This window comes from Nothobranchius furzeri, chromosome 4 (genome assembly GCF_043380555.1).
Source record: "Nothobranchius furzeri strain GRZ-AD chromosome 4, NfurGRZ-RIMD1, whole genome shotgun sequence".
NCBI classification, from domain to species: Eukaryota; Metazoa; Chordata; class Actinopteri; order Cyprinodontiformes; family Nothobranchiidae; genus Nothobranchius; species Nothobranchius furzeri.
In genome coordinates, this window is record NC_091744.1 from 14,036,550 (window position 1) to 14,057,653 (window position 21,104).

Consider the following 21,104-nt stretch of genomic DNA (forward strand, 5'->3'; position numbering starts at 1 on the left):
ATCAACTTTCTGGAATTGAAGTAATTTGGACGTTTGCTACCAAATGAGGTTTGGGGTTTGCAGGCTTTTTGGTCCTCCTGTGTCGGTTCTCCCTGTCATTGTGATGCAGAATTTGCCCACTAATGGAACATGAGCTGGGTTTATAAGGTTGAGCCAGGTTGGTTTGACCTTACTGATGTGTTGCAATAGTAATCCAGAGTCAAGTGGCTCTTTAAAGAGAACATATGCAAAACTCCCCTATTAGCAAGCATCCTTTTGTGCTGCCATGTGTGTCTACTGCCTCTATTAACACAAAATAAGAAAAGCAAATGTTCATCCATTTTCTGTCAGTGGCTCAGTTTTAGGAATTATGTGTCTAAAATGAGCCGTTTCAAAAAGTCAGTGATGTCACAAATGGAGAAATTGGAATATAACCACCACTGACTCAGGAGAGAAGTTGCTGTTGGAGGAGCAGTGTTTCTACTATGAGCCCCTCCTGGATATTAGGTTGCTTTAATGTGAGAAGTTCTAACCCCGGGTTTCCACGGGAGCCGTCAGCAGCACGTTACTGCAGCAGCACGTCTTGCTCGCTTAAGCTGCTGCTTGGCCCTTCCCACGAGACGCGAAGCAGCAGGGGAGCAGCTGTCACCGACAGGGCACGAAGTCACACGAGTGACTTTGTCAGTAAACACAACAACAAGCAGGAGAAAACTACAACATGGTTTGTGTTTTATGTTCTGTCCGTTTTATAATCACCAATACGGACCTGAAAAACAAAGGAGACCGCTAGCTAGGTGATAACTTCTCACAGGGACGCACAGTTAGTAACCTTTTTTAAACTAAAGCAACCGGAAGGCAGCACGTTCTTTATTCTGAAAATCTCGGTAGCTTCCCTCCATTTCCGCGTCAGATTTCCTGTCTTTCCTTCCCCAAAAATGTCGAACTTGACCCGCTTCAGAGGCGTCGCGCGTAGAAAATAGAACCGGCGCGTAAAGGCCGCGACATGCTGCTCCTGAGACGCGGCCGACTCGCGCTGCCGACGGCTCCAGTGGAAAAGGTTCTGTTGACCACAGCGGTTCCTATCAGCAGCTATGACGTGCTGCTGCAGTAACGTGCTGCTGACGGCTCCCGTGGAAAGCCGGGGTCAGTGAAGGATGGGTGTGGGTGGCCAGCTCCAGCTTGTTTTCTTAAAGAGACATAGCCTTGAAATGGTTCATTCTGGAAGGTACTGAAACTGTCATGAGTAAACTGCTGAGATTTTTTCTTGTATCCAGTGATCAGTTTATTGTTTTTGGAGCGACATCTCAACCAAAAATGAAAACCCTGCATCACAACTGAAAGAATTTCTCAAAAAGTATGTACCTTTAAATATTGGAGACTTTAGTAAAACTGTTTCGTATAATCAGTCTTTTTCATTTCCCTAAAAGAAGCATTAGATTAATTATAAAACTTAACATTTTATCATTTCATTCAAACTCGACAATAACATCATTAGATCTGATTTGGATAGTGTGTTTGGATTTGATCTTGCGTGGGCCATAGATGAACTTCTCATGACATCATCTTCACGTGACCACTACATACCCGGAAGTAGAATCAGATTTCCTCGGAGATGTTATGGGGCGGAATGGACGAAGTTTACGGCTAGAAACTGAAATGTCCCTGTAACCAAGGATTAAGAGTTACCTTGGCTTTGTTACGATAATGTGTCGGGAGACTCGCTCCTCTTCTGGCCACGTTTTAGTTCTTCTGTTGCTTTGTTTGCTCTCCTACGGGTTCTTCACTCATGTTTGTGCCTGCAAACCAGAGCCAGAGACGCCAGACTGGAGGATGACTCTGAAAACTATCCGCAACGGAATACACAAGATCGACACGTACTTGAACGCAGCGCTCGACTTGTTTGGGGGCGATGACGGGCTGTGTCATTATAAATGTAGTGATGGTGTGTTTGCTTTCTCAACTTGAACCAGAAAGAAGAAACTGTTTTTATATAGCACCTGCCAAGATAAAAACTACTCTACCTCAACTAACCTGTAGCCTCATGCTGTCTGATAATCACACATTTGAAGAGTGAAAGGAAAATTGTGAACTACATGTATTCTAAAATCTTGTTTAAGGGGAAAGTAATCATTCGATCACCTGGTTCTTTAACATAGAAAGGTAAAATCTGTAATAGATCAATAAAACATGTTTACTTGTGTTTCTGTATCACAGGGTACAAGCCAGTACCTCGTCCTGGGTACAAAAACCCACCACCCAATGGATGTGGCTCACCGCTCTTTGGAATTCAGGTATGGGAAGCCCAGGCACGCACATTTACTTCCAGTCCCCAACTGGCAAAAATGAATGGGAGTTATTTTCGATCCATAGACATTTGGCGTGTTTCGAATCTTTCTTCCAGGGCAAAAGAAGAAGCATTAAGGCAAGGCAGCTTTATTTATATAGCACATTTCATACGCAGAGGCAATTCAATGTGCTTTCTAGGGCTGAAACGATTCCTCAAGTACCTCGAATTATTCGAGTACAAAAAAGCCTCGAGTCACATTCTCTGCTTCGAGGCTTCGTTTAATTCATGTTTAATTCATTCATGGCTTTGCAATTGCCCAGGGTCATGTTTCACCCGGACCGAAATAAGTGACACATACATGTGGCAAGGTGGATAGACGAGGGCCCGGGCGGGATTCGATCCCCAGACTCCCGGGTGAGAGTCATATGCTCTAACCAGTCAGCCAAAGGGACATCCCCCTTCTCCAAGTAGCCAGGGCGCATGATCAATCGGGACATTGTGACAGGACGCTCACACTGTCACATACACACAGCACTGTATGCACACGCAAGTAGCGAATATAACTTAACTTTCTCTTAAGCGATGGCGGACAACGTGGACCCCAGTGGAGTGCGAAAAAGACAGAAAATGTCTAAGGTGTGGGACCATTTTTCACGTTGTAAGGTGGAAAACGTAGTCCAGTGTAAATACTGTAAAATGGATTTAGCCGACCACAACACCACATCCTCCATGCCGCAGCACCTGACCAGGAAACATCCACATGTTAATGTCACTTCTGCAAGCGGACTCGGAGGTCCGCTATATGTTCTGCAGACACTGTGCGACTTTTTCGTTTGTAGCACTCAGTTTCAGCTCACACTGTGTGTCTGGTAGCAACACGTCGGACCTAAAAATGTGCTAAAAATAGCAGTTTTTACCAGTGGTGGCTCCAGAAATATTTTCTGCAGGTGCTATGAAGGAGCTAGTCTTTTTATTGAGGGTGCTATGAAGGAAGTGGCCATGCGTACCTATTGTTCTCTAAAACACCTTCAACACTAGCAGATACATGTGCGTGCACAACACCTCAACAACACCTGAAACAATCATTAATATACATCATAAACATATGAACAATCGCTGACTTTTCCATGAAATCATAAACACATACAGCCACACAGAAAACCATCTATAGTGTTGCAAGGTTAGCTAACGTTAGTGTTAGCATTTCCAGCGGCCAAACCCTCGACTGCTGCAGCGGTTGAGGGTTGACTCTCTTCATCCAGATCCGTAGGTTTTTGTGGGTCTGAGATCACTTCCAAAGATTAATTCGTTTCTGACAGAATCCTTGGAAATTTGGGCAACAAATTAAATTTTTTAACGTCTTTCTTTCTGATTTTTGTTTATTTATTGAAAGTCATATCACCATTGCGATATTAATCACTGTTATCGTGCAGCCCTGCCCAGTATCCAACACGTTTTTAGTTTTATTGCTTTCAACACACCTGATTTTAATCAGCAGGTAATTAACAGGCTTCTACAGAGCCTGATGAGCTGGTGCACAGGTGATTCAACCACTGAAATGTGATGGATACCAGGCCTCCTGGACCAGAATTAAATACCCCTGCACTATAGGTGATAAACTAGGTAGATCTGGGTGTCATCTGCACAACTATGATAGGCAATGTTGTTGTTGTTTATGACCTGATTCAGGGGGAGCACATAGAGATTGAAGAGCAGTGGTCCAAGAATTGAGCCTTGGGGGACCCGACATGTCATGGTGATCAGCTTCGATTTGCGATCACCAATAGAGACAAGTTACATAACCCAGTGCATCAGCTTTCAAGCAGCTAAAAATATTTTTAAGGAAGTTAGTTGGCAGGTTGTCCAGACAGCAGGTAGATGAGTTTAAGTTTAACTGTGTTGGGAGATTAGTTAGCCTGGACCCGACACATTTCAGACAGAAGACATTGAGAACTCTTCAGAGATGCTGGAGTGTGTGGGGGAGCAAGGAGATGGTGATCATTCACCCATTCACATACACATTCACAACCTTGTAGTGATGAGCTACAATGCAGCCTCAGCTGCCCTTGGGTGCACTGACGGAGGCGGGGCTGCAGAGCACAGGCGCTTCCGGCCCCTCCAACCACCAGAAATCAATGTAGGTTCATTTTCTTGCCCAAAGACAACAGCAGCATTCTCTGCTGGGGTCGGTCCTACAACCTTCTGATTACTGGACAACCCGCTCTACCTCCTAAGCTACCTTTATAGCACCAGTCACTTCCATTCAGTTATTTGGGGGGGCTGACCGAAGGGGAGGAGACTTAGGCTCCCCATTCTGGTCTAGTTTGTGCGCCTGCATACAAAAACCTTTACATACTTTGAGATTTTCTGGTTTTAGTCAGTCTAGAGGATATTCTTTACTAATAATGAACCATTAGCTGTTCTCTTGTCTCCAGTTTGATATAGGCATTCCATCCATGACCAAATGCTGTAACCAGCATGACCGCTGCTATGACACTTGTAGCCGTGAGAAGCACGATTGTGATGAGGAGTTCCAGGAGTGTCTGGAGACCATCTGCAGGAATGTGCAAAGGACTCTGGGATTGTCCCAGACAGTCCAGGGTAAGAAACAGATCTGGTGTGTTCCAATACAATGATGTTTTCTGTATTTTATATGTGAGCAGTTGTCCACTGATCGAAAGGTGAGCCGTTTGATCCCCAGGCCCCGCCAAGGCAACATGGCAGAAAATGTTCCTGAAATAAATCTGACTATACCTTTGATATTAAAAGTTTTAATTTATAATCAGTGGTTTTATTGAAAGTCACCTATGTACATTTTAACCTCACTTTCATGACTGGGGAAAACAAACTGCTGTGTGTCCAGAAGAGGGAGACAGAGATTTTGCATTCTCAGTTTCTTATTTGATCTATGAAATACCTCAACATGAAGCTTATCTTTATATTATAGCAGAGAGGATCCCTAAAAAACATAAATGTACCAAAATCTTCAATGCATGCAAAACATTAGCTTAATGATTTATTGACTGTGACCCCATAGCAGTAACGACATACCCTCTTCATTTGTTTATTGTGTTTATGTGTTGCCTCTCTTCCTTCCCGGCAGCGTGCGAATCAGCAGTGACTCTGCTTTTCGATGCCGTCATGCATTTGGGTTGTAAGCCGTACCTGGACAGCCAGCGGGAGTCCTGCGTGTGTCAGTATGAAATAAAGAAGGAACTGTGACACCACTACAGAAACAGTGGGAAGAACACATTCAGAGACAGGACTCTGACTGCAGAGCGCCAGCAACATTTTTTCTTTAACACTAGTAGATTTTCTCAGGGAAGAGGCTTCTTTGAATAGAGATTAACTATGTTCGTCTTTTAATAGAGTTTTGGATTACTTGTGTGTGCAAAAGGAATGAAAATGTGAGCTGATGCTGGTTTCTATTGTGCAAAATGGTTAATTTTGCCTGTAGAACTGTCTATTTATGTTTTATTAAATAATATTTAATGTGATTAATTAAAGAATGGTGTTTAGAACTAGTTAAGGCCAACAGTTCTAACGCTGTAAGACGAAAGATTTTATGTCCAGAAATTCTGTTTACAATGTAAAAAGAAGCAATAAGCTCACAACAACACTGCACTACCCATAATAATCAGTTTCATTCTAAGCAAGTTTGCTGTTTGTTTTAACTGGAGATCATAATATAATTTTGTATTTGCCCCTTACAGATTTTCTCTTTAAGGGGCAAATGTGACTAAAACACAGTCTAAACAATATATTGGTCACATTAGTGATGAATATTTGCTGTACTTAGGCTTGTATTGTTTTTAAATAATAAAATAACTTGTAAAAACTTTATAGCAGAACAGTTTGCCAGAGAGGATGTGCAGATCCTCCACCCATATTCATCCCTAACTACCTAAAACCTTTTTCAGGATTTCGTCTATGAGCCAGTAGGGTACTATAAAAATAATAATGGCTCAGACTTCTGGTCATAAAATCAGTAGGTCACTATGGTCAACCTGTTCACACAGACAGGTCTGCATATTGGTGCAAACAGATTTATTGATGAGAATTTTATTGTAAGTGATTAGAGTTTTAACTGAATAAAAATCAAAGTTGGAAACAATCAGAACTTGTCTTTTATGCTCCTCTTTTGTGAAAACGTGGAGATTGTCTTTAAATTTTTTTTGTTGCTGCATCTCTATGTCAAGATTTATTAAAAATGCATTGATCTGTAGTTGCAGGCTGCGCAGTGGTTAGAGCTGTTGCCTTGCAGCAAGAAGGTCCCTGGTTCGCGTCCCGGTCTGGGATCTTTCTGCATGGAGTTTGCATGTTCTCCCTGTGCATGCATGGGTTCTCTCCGGGTACTCCGGCTTCCTCCCACAGTCCAAAAACATGACTGTTAGGTTGACTGGTCTGTCCAAATTGTCCTTAGATGTGAGTGTGTGTGTGTGTGCATGATTGTTTGTCCTGTGTGTCCCTGTTTTGCCCTGCGATGGACTGGCTCTCTGTCCAGGGTGTACCCCGCCTGACTGCCCATTGACCGCTGGAGATAGGCACCAGCCCCCCCGCAACCCTACGTGGACAAGCAGGTTCGGAAAATGAATGGATGATCTGTAATCATTTCAACAAACAAGGAAGTCATTTATATGTTTGCTGCACAACTCAACAGTTAAGTTTTTACTGCTGTTTTTCTTTCACTTTTTTCATTAACCCATCTTTTTAATGGCCTTTTTATAATAAGCTAATTATGGCAGATGTAATGCAGTTAGTGATGCATAACAGGAACGGAGCAGCTAAAAAGGTAAATTTCATTATTAATATTTTTGGCTAGTTTCCATAGTGTAGTGGTGACATGTTTTCCTTTGGGTTTTATTTTCTCTGTTTTCATTTTAAAATGCCCATTTCCTGGTTACAAACAAGTGAATTTTATAAAACTTGAAAAGATCCATGCAACTTTTACATAACTTGGGATAGGGCTGGGCAATAAATCAAAAGTTTGTTGTTATCGAAATTTCTGACTTATCAAGATGATTTTTCTCATGTCAATAAATTTGATAGTAAAAAAATGAATAGATGTGTGTAGGTTGGCAACGTTCATGTCGCTTTAAGAAGCTGCACCACCTTGAGTTGCGTAAAAATGTAACAGCCCCATCTAGTGGACAACTTTTGAATCTGCGCATACCTGTAGTTATCGTCCATTTATTATCGAGGTGAAATCCTCAATGAATCGTGGTGTTGATTTTAGGCCATATTGCCCAGCCCTAACTTGGGATAAAAGAACGTCAAAAATACAACTTTAACATTTATTTCCGCCTTGCTCTTTGACTGACAGTTCTCCGAACCAATCGTGCTCTTTGTTCTCTATTGAGCCAATCACAAAATTTACATTCTTTGCTGTTCACATTAAATCTTAATCTAAACATTCCGTGCATGAATAAATATCATTACTAGTTTTAAAATTAACTTTTTTTGTTTGAAAATACATAATTTCAGAAAAGGCACTTGATCCATTGTTCCACCGTCTTCTCAAAATTCCCACACAGCAATAAATTATGGGTAATACCCTTCGCCTAAGTCCACATCAATATAGACTTCAGCAAGGTGCAGATCAAGGGTGCAAAAGAGGTGTAGCCAGCTTCCACACTTGAGGATCGAGACACCCTGGCCTACACATTTGCACCCCTGACTGGAACGTGCAATTGAAGGGTGCAAGGGTGGAAGTGTGAGTATTGGGATTTGGCCATAGGCTCCCCATGGGCCCAGTCCCAAAACTCTCACTGCACCCTGCGGTCTTCTGTGAAGTCCACTTGGAGGAAGTGCGCAGAAAGGCTTAGAGTGTGTGGTACACAAGTGTGCGAGTACCTACCAAATTGCGACAGGGAACATTGAGTCATCGACCGCAATGCATGCCGGGATGCTGGTCGCTGTGCTACCTTTTTTTTTTTTCAAAACCTTTATTACCAACTTTCAAACAAAGAACTAGACAATTATTTTTAAATTAATTGCTGCTATGTCTACAACATTCAGAGAAATAAATCATCCTAAAATCAACTACTTTCATTTGAAAATACATATTGTCACAAAAGGCACTTGGTGGGTAATACCCTTCACCCAAGTCCACAACGAGGCAGACTTGGGTGAAGTGTGGATCGGGACACCCTACCCACTCACACCTCTGGCCAGGATATCACAATTGAAGGGCGCAAGTGGGGAAGTGCAAGTATTGGGATTGGGCCATGGTCTCGTGCTCACTTACTTCACCTACTGTTGTCTGTACTGGTACTGTTGTCTAGCGCCTTCTGCATGCCATTTGAAAATCAATATCATTATCCCCCCCCCCCCCCCCCCTCAACATTTCAACTGAATCCACACAACATTCTTGATTAAAATGCAACATATCACACTCATTGCAATAACTCAAACCTACTTAAACAATATATTGAATATAATTTTTTGCACTGTCTATTATTAAAACATTATAAACTTATATTTATATATATTCCATTTCAGCTTTTTTATACCACATAACATTGAACCCAAAGTGTAAACATTATTCCTCCCAAACTACCACTCACATCTGCACAGTCTGCCTTCTAGGAAGGTTTCCTAGGTCTACTAGACCTTCTTAGCAAGTCTATCCGTGCGGACAAAGAAACACATTCACTTTGGTCCCCCACCATAGTAACATCCTAAAGACTGAACCCAGACCAGAATCTGTTTCCAAAGTCTTTAACCGACTCCTGTCCCTCCTCAAAACCTGCCCATTCTCAGTCTCAACAACAAAACACTTGGGTCCCACCTTACTGAGAACCATTGCTTTCCTGTCCCAGCTGTCAGGTCCTTTCACCCTGACAACATCTCCATCCCCATGCAGATCCAGATATTTTGTCGCTCTTTCATAGTACCGCTTCTGCCTGTGCTTGACCAGCAACTGCTTATTGCAACAGTCCAACGTCTTGTTTATCGCTATTCCTGAGAAGATGTAGCAGCGTAGTACAAAATTTGCAATTCATGAGTTCTGCTTGTGACCTCCCACTCTTCAGAGAGGTAGCTCGATAATTCCGCAGCGCCAAGAACAAGTCAGCGTTAAAGTCCATAGCTTTTCCAAATAGCCTCTTCACTATTTGAATTCCTTTTTAAATTTGTCCATTAGCCTGTGCGTACAATGGACTGGAGGTGACATGCTGGAATCCATATGAAACAGCAAGCTCATGAAACCCCTTGGTGCCATATTGTGGACCAATGTCTCAGTCAACACAAAGAGGAATTCCTTGCCTGGCAAAGAACCCTTTCATGAATGTGATGACTGACTGTGCTGGTGTACTGGACAGATGAACCATTTCAGGAAAGTTAGAATAGTAATGAACCATCAGTACCACCTTTCTATCCAAATGAAACAAGACAGTTCCCACTTTATGCCATGGCCCTTCAGGTAAATCTGCCATTGATAATGGTTCCTTTGTTTGCTTGTAAGCATGTCTCTGACATGTATATTTTCATCCTTGCATAGCCAGTAGACAGCTCTTCTTGCTCTGAGCTTGTACTTTTCCACTCCAAGGTGACCTGCTGTATCAGCTGGAGCATGTCGTTCCACATGGCCTGAGGGATGACTAACCTGTCTTGTCTCAGCAACAGCCCATTAGCTGCACACAAATCCATACGCACAGGATAAAATCCTGGACACATTCCCCTTGTCCAAACATTTTGGACTTGTTATAACACTTTCTGGAGCAGAGGATCCGTTTTAGTCTCCTGTACAATAAGTTCCAACATCTCATATGTAGCAGGTAGTAAAGCAGTCACCATATTTACGTGTGTTTCGACCATCGACGTATACATATATGGACAATGGGTTTCCATAGACTCCAATAACGTTTTTGAGGCCAAATGGGAGGTGGCCACCACCGCCATTTTGACCGTGTCACAGGTTCCTTCAAGCCCAGACAATTCCACAAAAGGGAAGAGAGGAGGAGCTGAGGGTGGGGCTGTAAGGCTGGGAACAAATGATGACACCCGGTCGAACTAGCTACAAGCTAACCTGAAGCTAACCCAAAGCTAACGCGGAGGTGGGAGCTAAGCTAACGGGGGTAGCAACCTAGCTACAACTGGAGTTAACTGTACACAACACCAGAGCTTCTGAGTCAGAGATACGCCAGGCTGACCGCTGTGTAAAACCAGGTGGAACACAGAGGTCTCCGAGACCTCCACAAGCCGGCAGCCGCACAGCAGACAAGTGCCGCTGCAATCTGAGATGCGCAGAGCTGCCGCTGGGGAGAACCGGGTGGAAAGGTTTCCATCCCAGAGCTCCACAAGCCGGCAGGATAATCCACCATGTCATAAAGCTCAAATCATTTCACATTGGCTTCTTGAACATGACAAGATCGGTCAGATCTGGGATACGGCGAGAAGACCCGTGAGCCTGATCTGGACTCCAGGGAGAATGCTGAACATCTTCAGAAACAAAATCAGTTCAGTTTGTTTACTTTAGATGAATATTTCATTTCTAAGCTTGTAGCCCTCAGCTGGCGAGTTGTTAGCTGACCATTAGCCCCATCATACCGTCCCAATATAATTCACTAATCTATAGATAAAACAATGTGCTGCCAGTTGAACCGCTGCGTGTTTATATTGAAATAACTCCAGAACAAATTTAATCGATAGATCAGCAGAATAATTCCTCCTGACTGGGATGCTGCAGTAGCTCGCTAGCTTGTGTTTGTAGTAATCCAGGATAGTTCTGAGGTTCTACCGGTCTCTGGAGGATCTATTGTTGAAATATGTGGATCATCTTTTAGATCTTATCTGTGTGAGTGTGTCGTGGCTTTCCAAATTACTTTTTCCCTTGCTAACACAGTTAGCTGTGTTGCTGCAGTCATGCTAACGGGACTCGTCTGGAGTGCAGAAGGGCCGGTAGCGGTTCCAGATAGATTTAGGTTATTATTTTAGGTCAAACCGTTAGTTACAATGTGTGTAGGACTACGACATAGGGTTCAGACGTTTTGCTGCAACTGTAAACACAATTTTCTGTAATTATTGAATATGAAGTTGATTAAAATACAGCTAATCACGACGTACTAGCGGCATGAGCTGCCCTGTAAGACATCTTTTTAGTGACGTATGACAAACAGCTCTTCACTGTTTAGGGGAATTTAGATTTTTATGATGATTTATGACAAAATTCCTTAAAATGAATAACTGAACCTAGTTTATCTTGATGTAGATGGTAAAGTGTAGTGAAACAGCGTTAGTCTCAGTCGGCATAAGCAGCAGGGCCCTGCAGGGAATCGAACCCCGTCTCATTACTGAGAGTTCCGTTACCAGAGCCTTTTGCTTTGGGCGACGCGAGACGGTAAAGCAAAACCTGCATCAACAAAGCATTTAATGTTGGAACATAAATTCTGTCTTGAAAAAGAAACCGTCAGACTAAAAAATTATTTCTAATTAAATTCATTTTAATATTTTATAAACGTTTTACAGATTTAGAGCCTCCTTTGGCTTTTATGCTTTTCGTTAACTTCTCGTTCTTTTACGATGTTTATCCGTTCTTTAGTCGCGGTCAAACGCATCGTAATTTTGTTCTGCGGTGAATCTTAAAGTTATGTTGAATGTAAATAATCTGAGTCTTTATTGCTTTAATTTAACAGCACAGTAACTTGTTAAAATATTCAAGTTAATTTGAATCATTTACATGTTTAGACTATATTTTATTAGCCTTTAATATTTTAGTATTTATTGTTTAACTTTTGTAAAGAGCTATTTTTAAACGCGTGCACATTTAAACACTAAAACCTTTGTTTGCTCCGTCTGTGTCAGAGCTCTGCTGTTCAGCTCCTTCCTGGTTCCTGCAGGACCACAAAGCCCAGAGAAGCTCAGTCCAGCAGGACGTGAGGACACAAACAGACACGGAGAGCTCCTCCTAAACCTGGAATCAAACTTTTCTACAGATTATTTAGAACAGTTTCTTGTGACAGAACAGTTAGTGAAACAGAAAGGACATGATGATGATGATGTTATCGTCCTTGTCCTTCATACGGATCAAAGATCACTCCAGCTTATGCTCATGTCACCAAGTAAACGTCCCATTTCTCACTAAGACCTGCTCTATCTGCTCTACCAGATTATCAGGAGCATCACTGTAGTTGTAGTTTTGCCTCCATCTTCCTGCCCTCCTTGGTCTCTTGTTTATCTTCTACCACCTCTCACCATCCATCTCAGGTGGGATCTTGTTTGCTCCAATGGCCTCTTGTGTTCCAGGCTTACATCTTTTAGTGAACGCTAGAATATCATGTACTAATATATATATATGCATGTGTGTGTGTGTGTGTGTGTGTGTGTGTGTGATGCTAAACCAGACTGCCTGCTCCATCAGATGAAAGGAAATCCTCTCAGAACCCAAATAAAATAGAAGATTTAGCAACCAGACACAGAAGCCCAGGTGAAACCGTCCACATCAGCATCTCCAGTTCTACCAGCTCTAAAAACACACTTCTTAAATAATAAAACACTAAACTCAGCCAACGGATGAAGACGTCCTGGTGCCAGATGCTACCTAAGACATCACCAGTTCAGCTGACTTGATAAAACACTTGGTGACTAAAACAAACATCTGGTGACCTGGTAAAAAACAGTCCTGGTGCAACAAGCTACCTGAGACAAACCTTTCCAGTCGACCAGTTCAAGAAAGAAAGAAAGAAAGAAAGAAAGAAAGAAAGAAAGAAAGAAAGAAAGAAAAAGAAAGAAAGAAAGAAAGAAAGAAAGAAAGAAAGAAAGAAAGAAAGAAAGAAAGAAAGAAAGAAAGAAAGAAAGAAAGAAAGAAAGAAAGAAAGAAAGAAATGATCTTCAGTGATCCTCACAGTGGTGGGCAGTCAGGGCCAGCAAAGCCTTCTCTGCTGGCCTAAACTTACTCAAAAACGTAAGTGTATTTTTTTTTCCTTTGGTAAATATTCTTTCAATAAAAATATGTTCACTGGTCAATTTTCTTTTTATCCTATTATACCCACTTGGTTGCGCTGCTTCCAGTGTTGAAATACCAAGGCTGGGTGTTATCCAATCAGATTTAAGCTAGCTTGTGTTTTCAGGCAGATTAAGTCTGCTCTAGGCCTTCAGAATCAATCGAGAAGCCCGCTGTAAGTGAACAGAGACGAGCCAGTTGCGATAGCCAATCAGCTCACGAGTCAGCTTGGCCCAGGCCAGCTAGCTGGCCTCACGCAAAAGTTGACATGAACGCATCCTGTGATTGGATAAGCAGTAGTTTGAACTTTTCTAGCGGCATTAAGCAAAATATCAAAACTAAACACGGAGATTTGTATCTATAGGCAGCTATCGGGGTATTTTTGTACAAATGATGGCTGAAAGAGGAGAAGGGAAGGACTTGGTGGCAGATTTACTTGCCACACCATTTTCAAGACGGACCTTTCAAGAAAAAATGGATATTGTGAGAACAGGTCGTCCGACTCCAATGCTAGCTGGCTTGGCCCAGCAGGGGAAAGGATTTGTTCGTCATTTTCAGGCAAGCAACTATGAACGGTACCCATGGCTAACAGCTTCAGAGAACCGCTGCAGGCTATTCTGCTGGGAATTGCCTGTTGCTCGCATCAGATCGATTTGGTATTTGGAGTTTTACTGGATTTGCCAATTTAAGTTGTTTCACCAAGGCAGCAAAGAGACAACAAAGCACGGCTGGCCACTTACAAGCTACGGTGCTTTTAAAAACCTTTGGGGACACCCGAGTGGATCTGCAGCTCAGTGAACAGGCGCGCAAGGACACGGAGCTCCACAACGAAAAGGTGAAGAAAAATAGGGAGATATTGAAAAGGCTGATGGATTGTGTCATATTTTTGGGTAAACAAGAACTTTCATTTAGGGGACATGATGAAAACCCCCAGTCATTAAATAGAGGGAATTATGCGGAGCTTCTATCTTTTCTTGCTGAACATGATGCCGACTTGCATTACCACCTGACCACCAACAGGGTCTTTACTGGGACATCAGGCAGAATACAAAATGACCTCATTTATGCTATTGCTGAAGTGATGGGAGATGAGATCAAAATGGAGATCAGAAGAGCCCCTTTTGTCGCCGTCATGGTTGATGAAACCACAGACGTGGGTAACGTGGCACAGCTGGCACTGGTCCTGCGCTATGTGACAGCCACAGGTGTCAAGGAGCGTTTTGTCAAATTTGTGGATGTAACGAGTGGCAGGCGAGCTGATGACCTTGCCGCGCTTATTTTCCGTATTCTTGAGGAATATGAATGCTGTTTGGACAAAGTTGTTGCACAGTGTTACGATGGTGCAGCGGTGATGGCATCTGGACTAAACGGGGTGCAGGCTAAAATTAAGGAAAAGGCACCTATGGCCTTATTCATTCACTGTTATGCACATCGTCTTAATTTAGTGCTGACTCAAGGGGCCTCAAAGCTTAAAGAGTGCAAGGTCTTTTTTGCCAATCTGAATGGCCTCGCTGCGTTTTTCTCCAGATCCCCGAAGCGCACACAGTTGCTGGATGATGTGTGCAAACGGCGTCTTCCTCGTGTTGCGCCAACACGGTGGCAATATTCATCAAGACTGGTGAATGCAGTCTTTGAGAATCGAGTTGCTCTAAAGGAGTTGTTTGGTCACATATTGGACCATCACAAGGAGTATGATGAGGACACCGTGCTTTCTGCAGATGGATTTAACGCACGGCTGGACGATTTTGAGTTTTGTTTTTTGCTCAACACATTCAATGGGCTTTTTGAGTATGCTGATGTGCTTTTTGGAATACTGCAGACCAAATCATTGGATGTGCAATTCTGCATGGCCAGGCTGAACGAGTTTTGTGACAAAGTTGAGCAAGAGAGGGGCAATTTCAGTGATATATATGAAGAAGCAATGCGCGCCTCCGGTGGTCCAAGTGTGCGCAGAGGCCAACGCACGGCGCAAGGTGATCTCCATGCACATTACCAAAAACTCCACAACAGCATTCTGGACAACATTCTTTCCCAGACAAGGAATCGATTTCAGGACCATGAAATGTTGATGTTTCTCTCCCTTCTTGACCCCCAGCACTTTCAGACATACAGAAAAAAATTCCCGACAGCAGCCTTCTCCAGCTTAACAAAGAGCCACGGACCACTGTTTGATCTTCCCCGACTTAAAACAGAACTGACTGTAATGTATGCTATGGCTGATTTTGAAGGAAAAAGTCCCGCTGATCTACACGATTTTCTTCTCAGCAAAAACCTGAGTGAGAGTATGGGACAACTTTACGCCCTGGCCTGTTTGGCTGTGACTATCCCGGTGTCCACTGCCTCTGTTGAGCGCTCATTCTCAGCATTAAAGCGCGTAAAAACGTACGCCAGAAACACGACCGGACAGACACGGCTTTCAGCATTAGCCTCCATGTCCATAGAAAAGGCTCTACTCATGGACCTGAAGCGCACAGATAAACTGTATGACAGAGCCATTGAGGTTTTCCTGAGGAAAGAAAGAAGGATGGATTTTATTTTCAAATGAGCAGGAGAGGAGGAGATCCATGCTGGACATTTATGTTGGTGAGTAGAAACATTTTATTAGTATTTTTTTATGTTTTGTCATTTTATTTCGTTAATAATCAAGAAATGGTAACGAAATAAAATGGCTAAATGAAATTATTCTGTTTCTATGCCATTAATGTTGTGTACAACGTGGTGTGTGCAGCTGCGCCAACATTGTTTCGCGGTGCCATTTTCTCCTAAACAAATGCAAATGTTTTTGCTTTACTTATTTATTTTATTGTCTCATCTCTTAAACCTGTCTTTCATTTTTGAGATTTGACAGTATCTGTGGTCTTAGCTTCCTACCCTCAATTGGGAATGCGAGTTTGATTTCAAGGGCTCCGGAAATTACATGTCTTGACCAGCCACTGGTGTGTGTGTGCGCGCGCGTGTGTGTGTGTGTGAGAGAGAGAGAGAGAGAGAGAGAGAGAGAGAGAGAGAGAGAGAGAGAGAGAGAGTGAAAGAGAGAGGTTTCTCCAGCTGTGATGTCATATTGATGGTATTTTAAGGTGTATTAATTTAGATTGGATTGAATAGGAAATCACCGAAGGCGCAGGGGTGGAATGCACCGCCCGCCACTGGATCCTCAATAGCAAACTCTGCCTCTACTGGAGGAGCCTGACCATGACCCACAAACACATCATCATCAGGAATGTGAAGGGCTGGGTACCTACCTTCATCTTCATCGAGAATCCGGATGACCTCAGGGGCCCCTGCAGTCACGGGACGCTCAACGATGAAGATGCCTGTGAGGACAAAACAAGACACATTAAATCCACTTGTGTCATAAAACAGTTATGAAAAAGCTACAATGACTTGTTTACAATACAAGAGATGTGTGTCTGCATCTGCATGTGTGCACAAGACACACTCTACTAATCTGGTTGTTTTTGGGGTTTAACAGGTTAAAACCGAGTTCTGCTTTTACTGAAAAAGTTTCCATTTTTAATTTATGTGATTGTTTATTATTCATGTTTCATGTTTATAGCTGATGTATTTCTAAAAAGATGTAATGTTTTACAGCTTGTAGACACAACACTGCTCAAATAAAGTTGTTTTAAAATGGGCTCTATAAAAATAAACAGAAGACTCATTAAACTGGTGAAAACTGTTTAAAATAGATTCAAACGGACAGAAATGCATTTATAAACCTGAGAACCAACTCAGAGAACTACGGCAGCGTAGAGCTGCCACCCTACGCAAAATAAAATTGGAGCGATATCAAGTTATAACATATTAACTTTATTGTTCTAACAATATAACTTATTGTTCTAACAATATAACTTTCACGTTTGTACAACAATATAATTATCACGTTTGTACAATATAAATATCACGTTTGTACAATATAACTTTCACGTTTGTACAATATAAATATCATGTTCATACAATATAATTATGACATTCGTACAATATAATTATCACGTTTGTACAAAATAAATATCACGTTTGTACAATATAACTTTCACGTTTGTACAATATAAATATCATGTTCATACAATATAATTATGACATTCGTACAATATAATTATCACGTTTGTACAATATAAATATCACGTTTGTACAATATAACTTTCACGTTTGTACAATATAAATATCATGTTCATACAATATAATTATGACATTCGTACAATATAATTATCACGTTAAATATCACGTTTGTACAATATAACTTTCACGTTTGTACAATATAAATATCATGTTCATACAATATAATTATGACATTCGTACAATATAATTATCACGTTTGTACAAAATAAATATCACGTTCATACAATATAATTATCGTTTCACACGAAACGACACACGACAGAGAGCTGGCAGATCATCTCCCGGAAACATGGCCTCAAACACAGACACCCCACTTCTGAGATTTTTACGGAACCGTGGTGTACCTGAAGACTGTCTCTTACGAATGCTACAAGATGGTGTAAGTGCTCTCTTTCAAGGAACATTTGTAAACTTTTAAGCAGGTGTGCTTGAAACGTGTGCTGTGCTATTTTAGTAAGTAACTTACTAGAGCCAAGCCAAAGGGATCACAATTCGCCCACTTTGGAGCACGTTTGGTTATTTAACGGCGTCTAAATCACCGTCTTTAAACTTAAAACGCCGAAAAAAGACTGCGGTCAAGTGAGCCGTCGTTCGTCTGGCCGTGGTCAAGTGAGCCGCAGCTAGAATTGAAGTGCGCGTTTATACGGTAGTTTACGGTAACACCGTCTGCACGAGAAGAGCTGAGTTGAGCGACAGAATGGGCTGAAATCAGGATGACAGAGCTGCTAAATGTGCCTTTTGATACACACATACTAAGTACCTCAAGTACTACCAATTACTACTAGGCTTTTCTTAACTGTCCGTTTACGAATCTTTGTAAAAACACGAACCAAGTTGGCTTTTACTTTGAACTCTCCTTAGCTAAAAAAAGGAAAACCCGTTTCTTTACGAGTTCTCATGAGGGCTGATTTGACCAGGAAAGATATGTAAAACATTGATTTAGCTTTTTTCAAATGAACTGAGCGTTTAATTTTCTGTAGAATAAATGATGTGGAGCATCTAATAACACTGCTGGCACAGATTGAGGATAAAAATAATAGAATTTCATAGAATGGCATGACAAATCATTGTCATAGCACAAGTAAAAATTACATTCAGCTTCATTAATTAAATGTATTGTGACTGGCAGTAGGTGTCTCTTTGTAAAGAAATAAATGTCTCTGTTATTTCAGATTGATGCCACAGTGATTGATTTCATGGATGATAAGACCCTGTCTGGTTACATCCCAACATATGGTGATAGGATAGCTGCAAGACGGTTCTGTTTGGATAATAATGATGCAAGGACAAAGGAATCAAGAAAAAACTCATTTCTTGAACAATTGAAGAAAAAGATGGGCATCGATGAAAATGGGAAGAACCCCGATCATGAGGATAAGTTATCTTGTAAGAGAAAAAGAACATATGCACAAAACAACAAATGGGCTCAGAAAAAGACTAGAAAAATTGAGCTGGGCCGGATCCATGAAGGTAAGCAAGTGAGAAAGCGCAGAGGAGGAGGAACAAGGACCTTTGATGTTCCCAAAGACTCCAAGAAAGCTGACTTATTACAGTATGCCAAGGATCTTTTCTTTCCAAATGGAAAAAGCAGATTTGGAAGATGGGATGTGTTCAGATGTGATGTATTAGACTATCAGGAAGAGGCTGTACTTGATGACGACATCTCAGTTGGGGAGCTCTACTCAATGCTTAAAATGGGAATGTTGAGATTTTACTTGTGCACAAGAAGACTTTCTTATGAAGATGAAGGCGAAGAAGATGAAGTTAGTGATAGAGGGGAAACATGTGAAAATGTGACACAACTGACTGACTCACATCAAGAAGATGAGGAAGCTTCTCAGACTGTTGTGATCTTGTCATCAGATTTCAGGAATTCTGGTGAAGAAGCATCATCAGACACATCTGAGGTAATGATTGGTCCCTACCTTGGAGAACCTCTGGCTTGTCACCTTGATGACACATTAATAGGTGAAGCAAACCTGCAGTTAGAAGGAGATGATCTGGTCATCACATCCATTACATTTCCTCCAGCAAGCACTCCAGGCAGTTATACAGATACACCTATAAGCAATGAAGCAATGAGTTCTTCTGCATCATATGAAGTGGTCTGTGTCACCATCAAAATCCACAGGGTTAACATTCTGGAGGAGATGATCAACCAGTTCAAAGATACAGCACTCCTGAGACACCCATTAAAATACACCTACATTGATGAAAAAGGAGCAGATGCAGATGGTGTATCAAGAGATGTGTATGCTACATTTTGGGCAGAGTTTGTTGACAACACAGCTGAAGGAGAGGAGTTCAGAGTGCCATCACTGTCTCCTAAATGGCAGGAGGAAGAATGGAAGTCCCATCGGTAGAATTTTACTGAAGGGATTTCAAGACCATGGATATTTCCCTTGTCGCCTTGCCCCTGTTTTCACAGTGGCACTTATCTTTGGTGAAAATCAAGTTACAGATGATATGTTGTTTGAAAATCTCCTCTTATACCTAAGCCAATCAGATCGGGATTTAATAACAAGAGCTCTAAAGGAAGATCTTTCAGAAGAAGACAGGGATGAACTTCTGGATCTCATGGATCGCCTGGATGTATCAGTCATCCCAACGCAAAAAAACTTAAAAAGCATTCTTCGGAAAGTTGCTCACAAGCAGTTGATCCAAAAACCATCTTATGCCATGGAGAAAATTTCATTAGTTGCATGTCACTTTCTAAAAGAAGCTTTCCAAAGCCCACAACATGTCCTACAAATGTATGAAGATAAAAAGCCAACAACAAGAAAGCTTTTGAAGTTGCTCACTGCATCTCCCATCTCTGAAGCCGAGAAGCAGAGTTTCAGATTTCTGCAGCAGTACATCAGAGGACTTGATGATGCAGGCCTCAGAAAGATGTTCCGGTTTGTTACTGGGTCAGATGTCATCTGTGTTCAGAAAATTGAAGTGCTGTTCACACCTGTGGATGGACTGGCACGACGCCCTGTGGCACACACGTGTGGCCCCGTTCTGGAAGTACCATGGACATACACGTCCTACCCAGAACTACGAAATGAACTGGATAACATTTTGGCAGCCAAAAACTGTTATGAGTTTAGCATAGCTTAAGGTCTCTCATGTTTAAAACCCTAGAAACAAAGAGTTGAAGAAACAACATGGTGCTAATGTGTTTGTTAAGCCCACCTCCGCAGTGAAGACATTATGAAAAATGAAAGAGCTAAAATTTCAGGAGATGTTTTATTAGTAACCAAAAAGGCTTTTGAATATATTTGAGTCTCTTGGAGGGTATGCCACATATTCTCCATCATCAAAATGTACATTTCAGTTTACAGTTTCATACATTAAAGCTTTACTGCTCGAAATGAAGCATGTTCAATCCGTTCATACACTATGAAAGTTGGACAGTGTTTATAATGATAATGTTTTCATGATCTGACAAGGCTTCAACAGGTCTGTTTTATAAAGATGTCTGTTACAGCTCACGTTTTTTAGTAATGATTCAAGCATTACTATTAATTATTTTCAGGAGTTTTTTTTTACTGTGTGCCAGTTATTTGATTTAGAACATATGTTCAGGAAGTTCTTAACAAATTTGCATGTCAGTCTGTGGATTGATGCAAAAGTTGACTGGAATAAGATACACAGAAGATAGCCATTGGCAAAGTTAATTATGTAGCTTCTCAAGAGTGCATTTTTTCTTCTTGAATTCAAATAAAAGGAAGGTTAATATCTAACAACGTTTGTTTATTGTTCAATAATTCTGAATCGTAACATTAACTGTTCAAA

The 21,104-nt window shown here is 41.6% G+C and overlaps 2 protein-coding genes across 2 annotated transcripts; both read left to right on the plus strand.

Annotated features, from left to right (window-relative positions):
- Positions 1-1,125: 1,125 nt before the first annotated feature.
- Positions 1,126-6,380, plus strand: pla2g12a (phospholipase A2, group XIIA). Its single transcript, XM_015965052.3, has 4 exons — positions 1,126-1,921; positions 2,194-2,270; positions 4,702-4,867; positions 5,370-6,380. The coding sequence occupies exons 1-4, from the start codon at positions 1,684-1,686 to the stop codon at positions 5,486-5,488; spliced, it is 600 nt and encodes a 199-aa protein (XP_015820538.1). The 5' UTR covers positions 1,126-1,683; the 3' UTR covers positions 5,489-6,380.
- A 7,409-nt stretch (positions 6,381-13,789) lies between these two features.
- Positions 13,790-16,134, plus strand: LOC139069780 (zinc finger MYM-type protein 1-like). Its single transcript, XM_070550727.1, has 3 exons — positions 13,790-13,864; positions 13,912-15,582; positions 16,072-16,134. The coding sequence occupies exons 1-3, from the start codon at positions 13,790-13,792 to the stop codon at positions 16,132-16,134; spliced, it is 1,809 nt and encodes a 602-aa protein (XP_070406828.1).
- The last annotated feature ends 4,970 nt before the right edge of the window (positions 16,135-21,104 follow it).

Bases quoted from the DNA above. Each gene is read 5' to 3' on its own strand.
- pla2g12a (XM_015965052.3), top strand. From the start codon at position 1,684: ATGTGTCGGGAGACTCGCTCCTCTTCTGGCCACGTTTTAGTTCTTCTG. The intron at 1,922-2,193 runs GTGTGTTTGCTT...TCTGTATCACAG, and splicing joins TCATTATAAATGTAGTGATG to GGTACAAGCCAGTACCTCGT. The intron at 2,271-4,701 runs GTATGGGAAGCC...TCTTGTCTCCAG, and splicing joins CACCGCTCTTTGGAATTCAG to TTTGATATAGGCATTCCATC.
- LOC139069780 (XM_070550727.1), top strand. From the start codon at position 13,790: ATGGCTAACAGCTTCAGAGAACCGCTGCAGGCTATTCTGCTGGGAATT. The intron at 13,865-13,911 runs GTATTTGGAGTT...TGTTTCACCAAG, and splicing joins GCTCGCATCAGATCGATTTG to GCAGCAAAGAGACAACAAAG. The intron at 15,583-16,071 runs GTAAAAACGTAC...CTGTGGTCTTAG, and splicing joins CATTCTCAGCATTAAAGCGC to CTTCCTACCCTCAATTGGGA.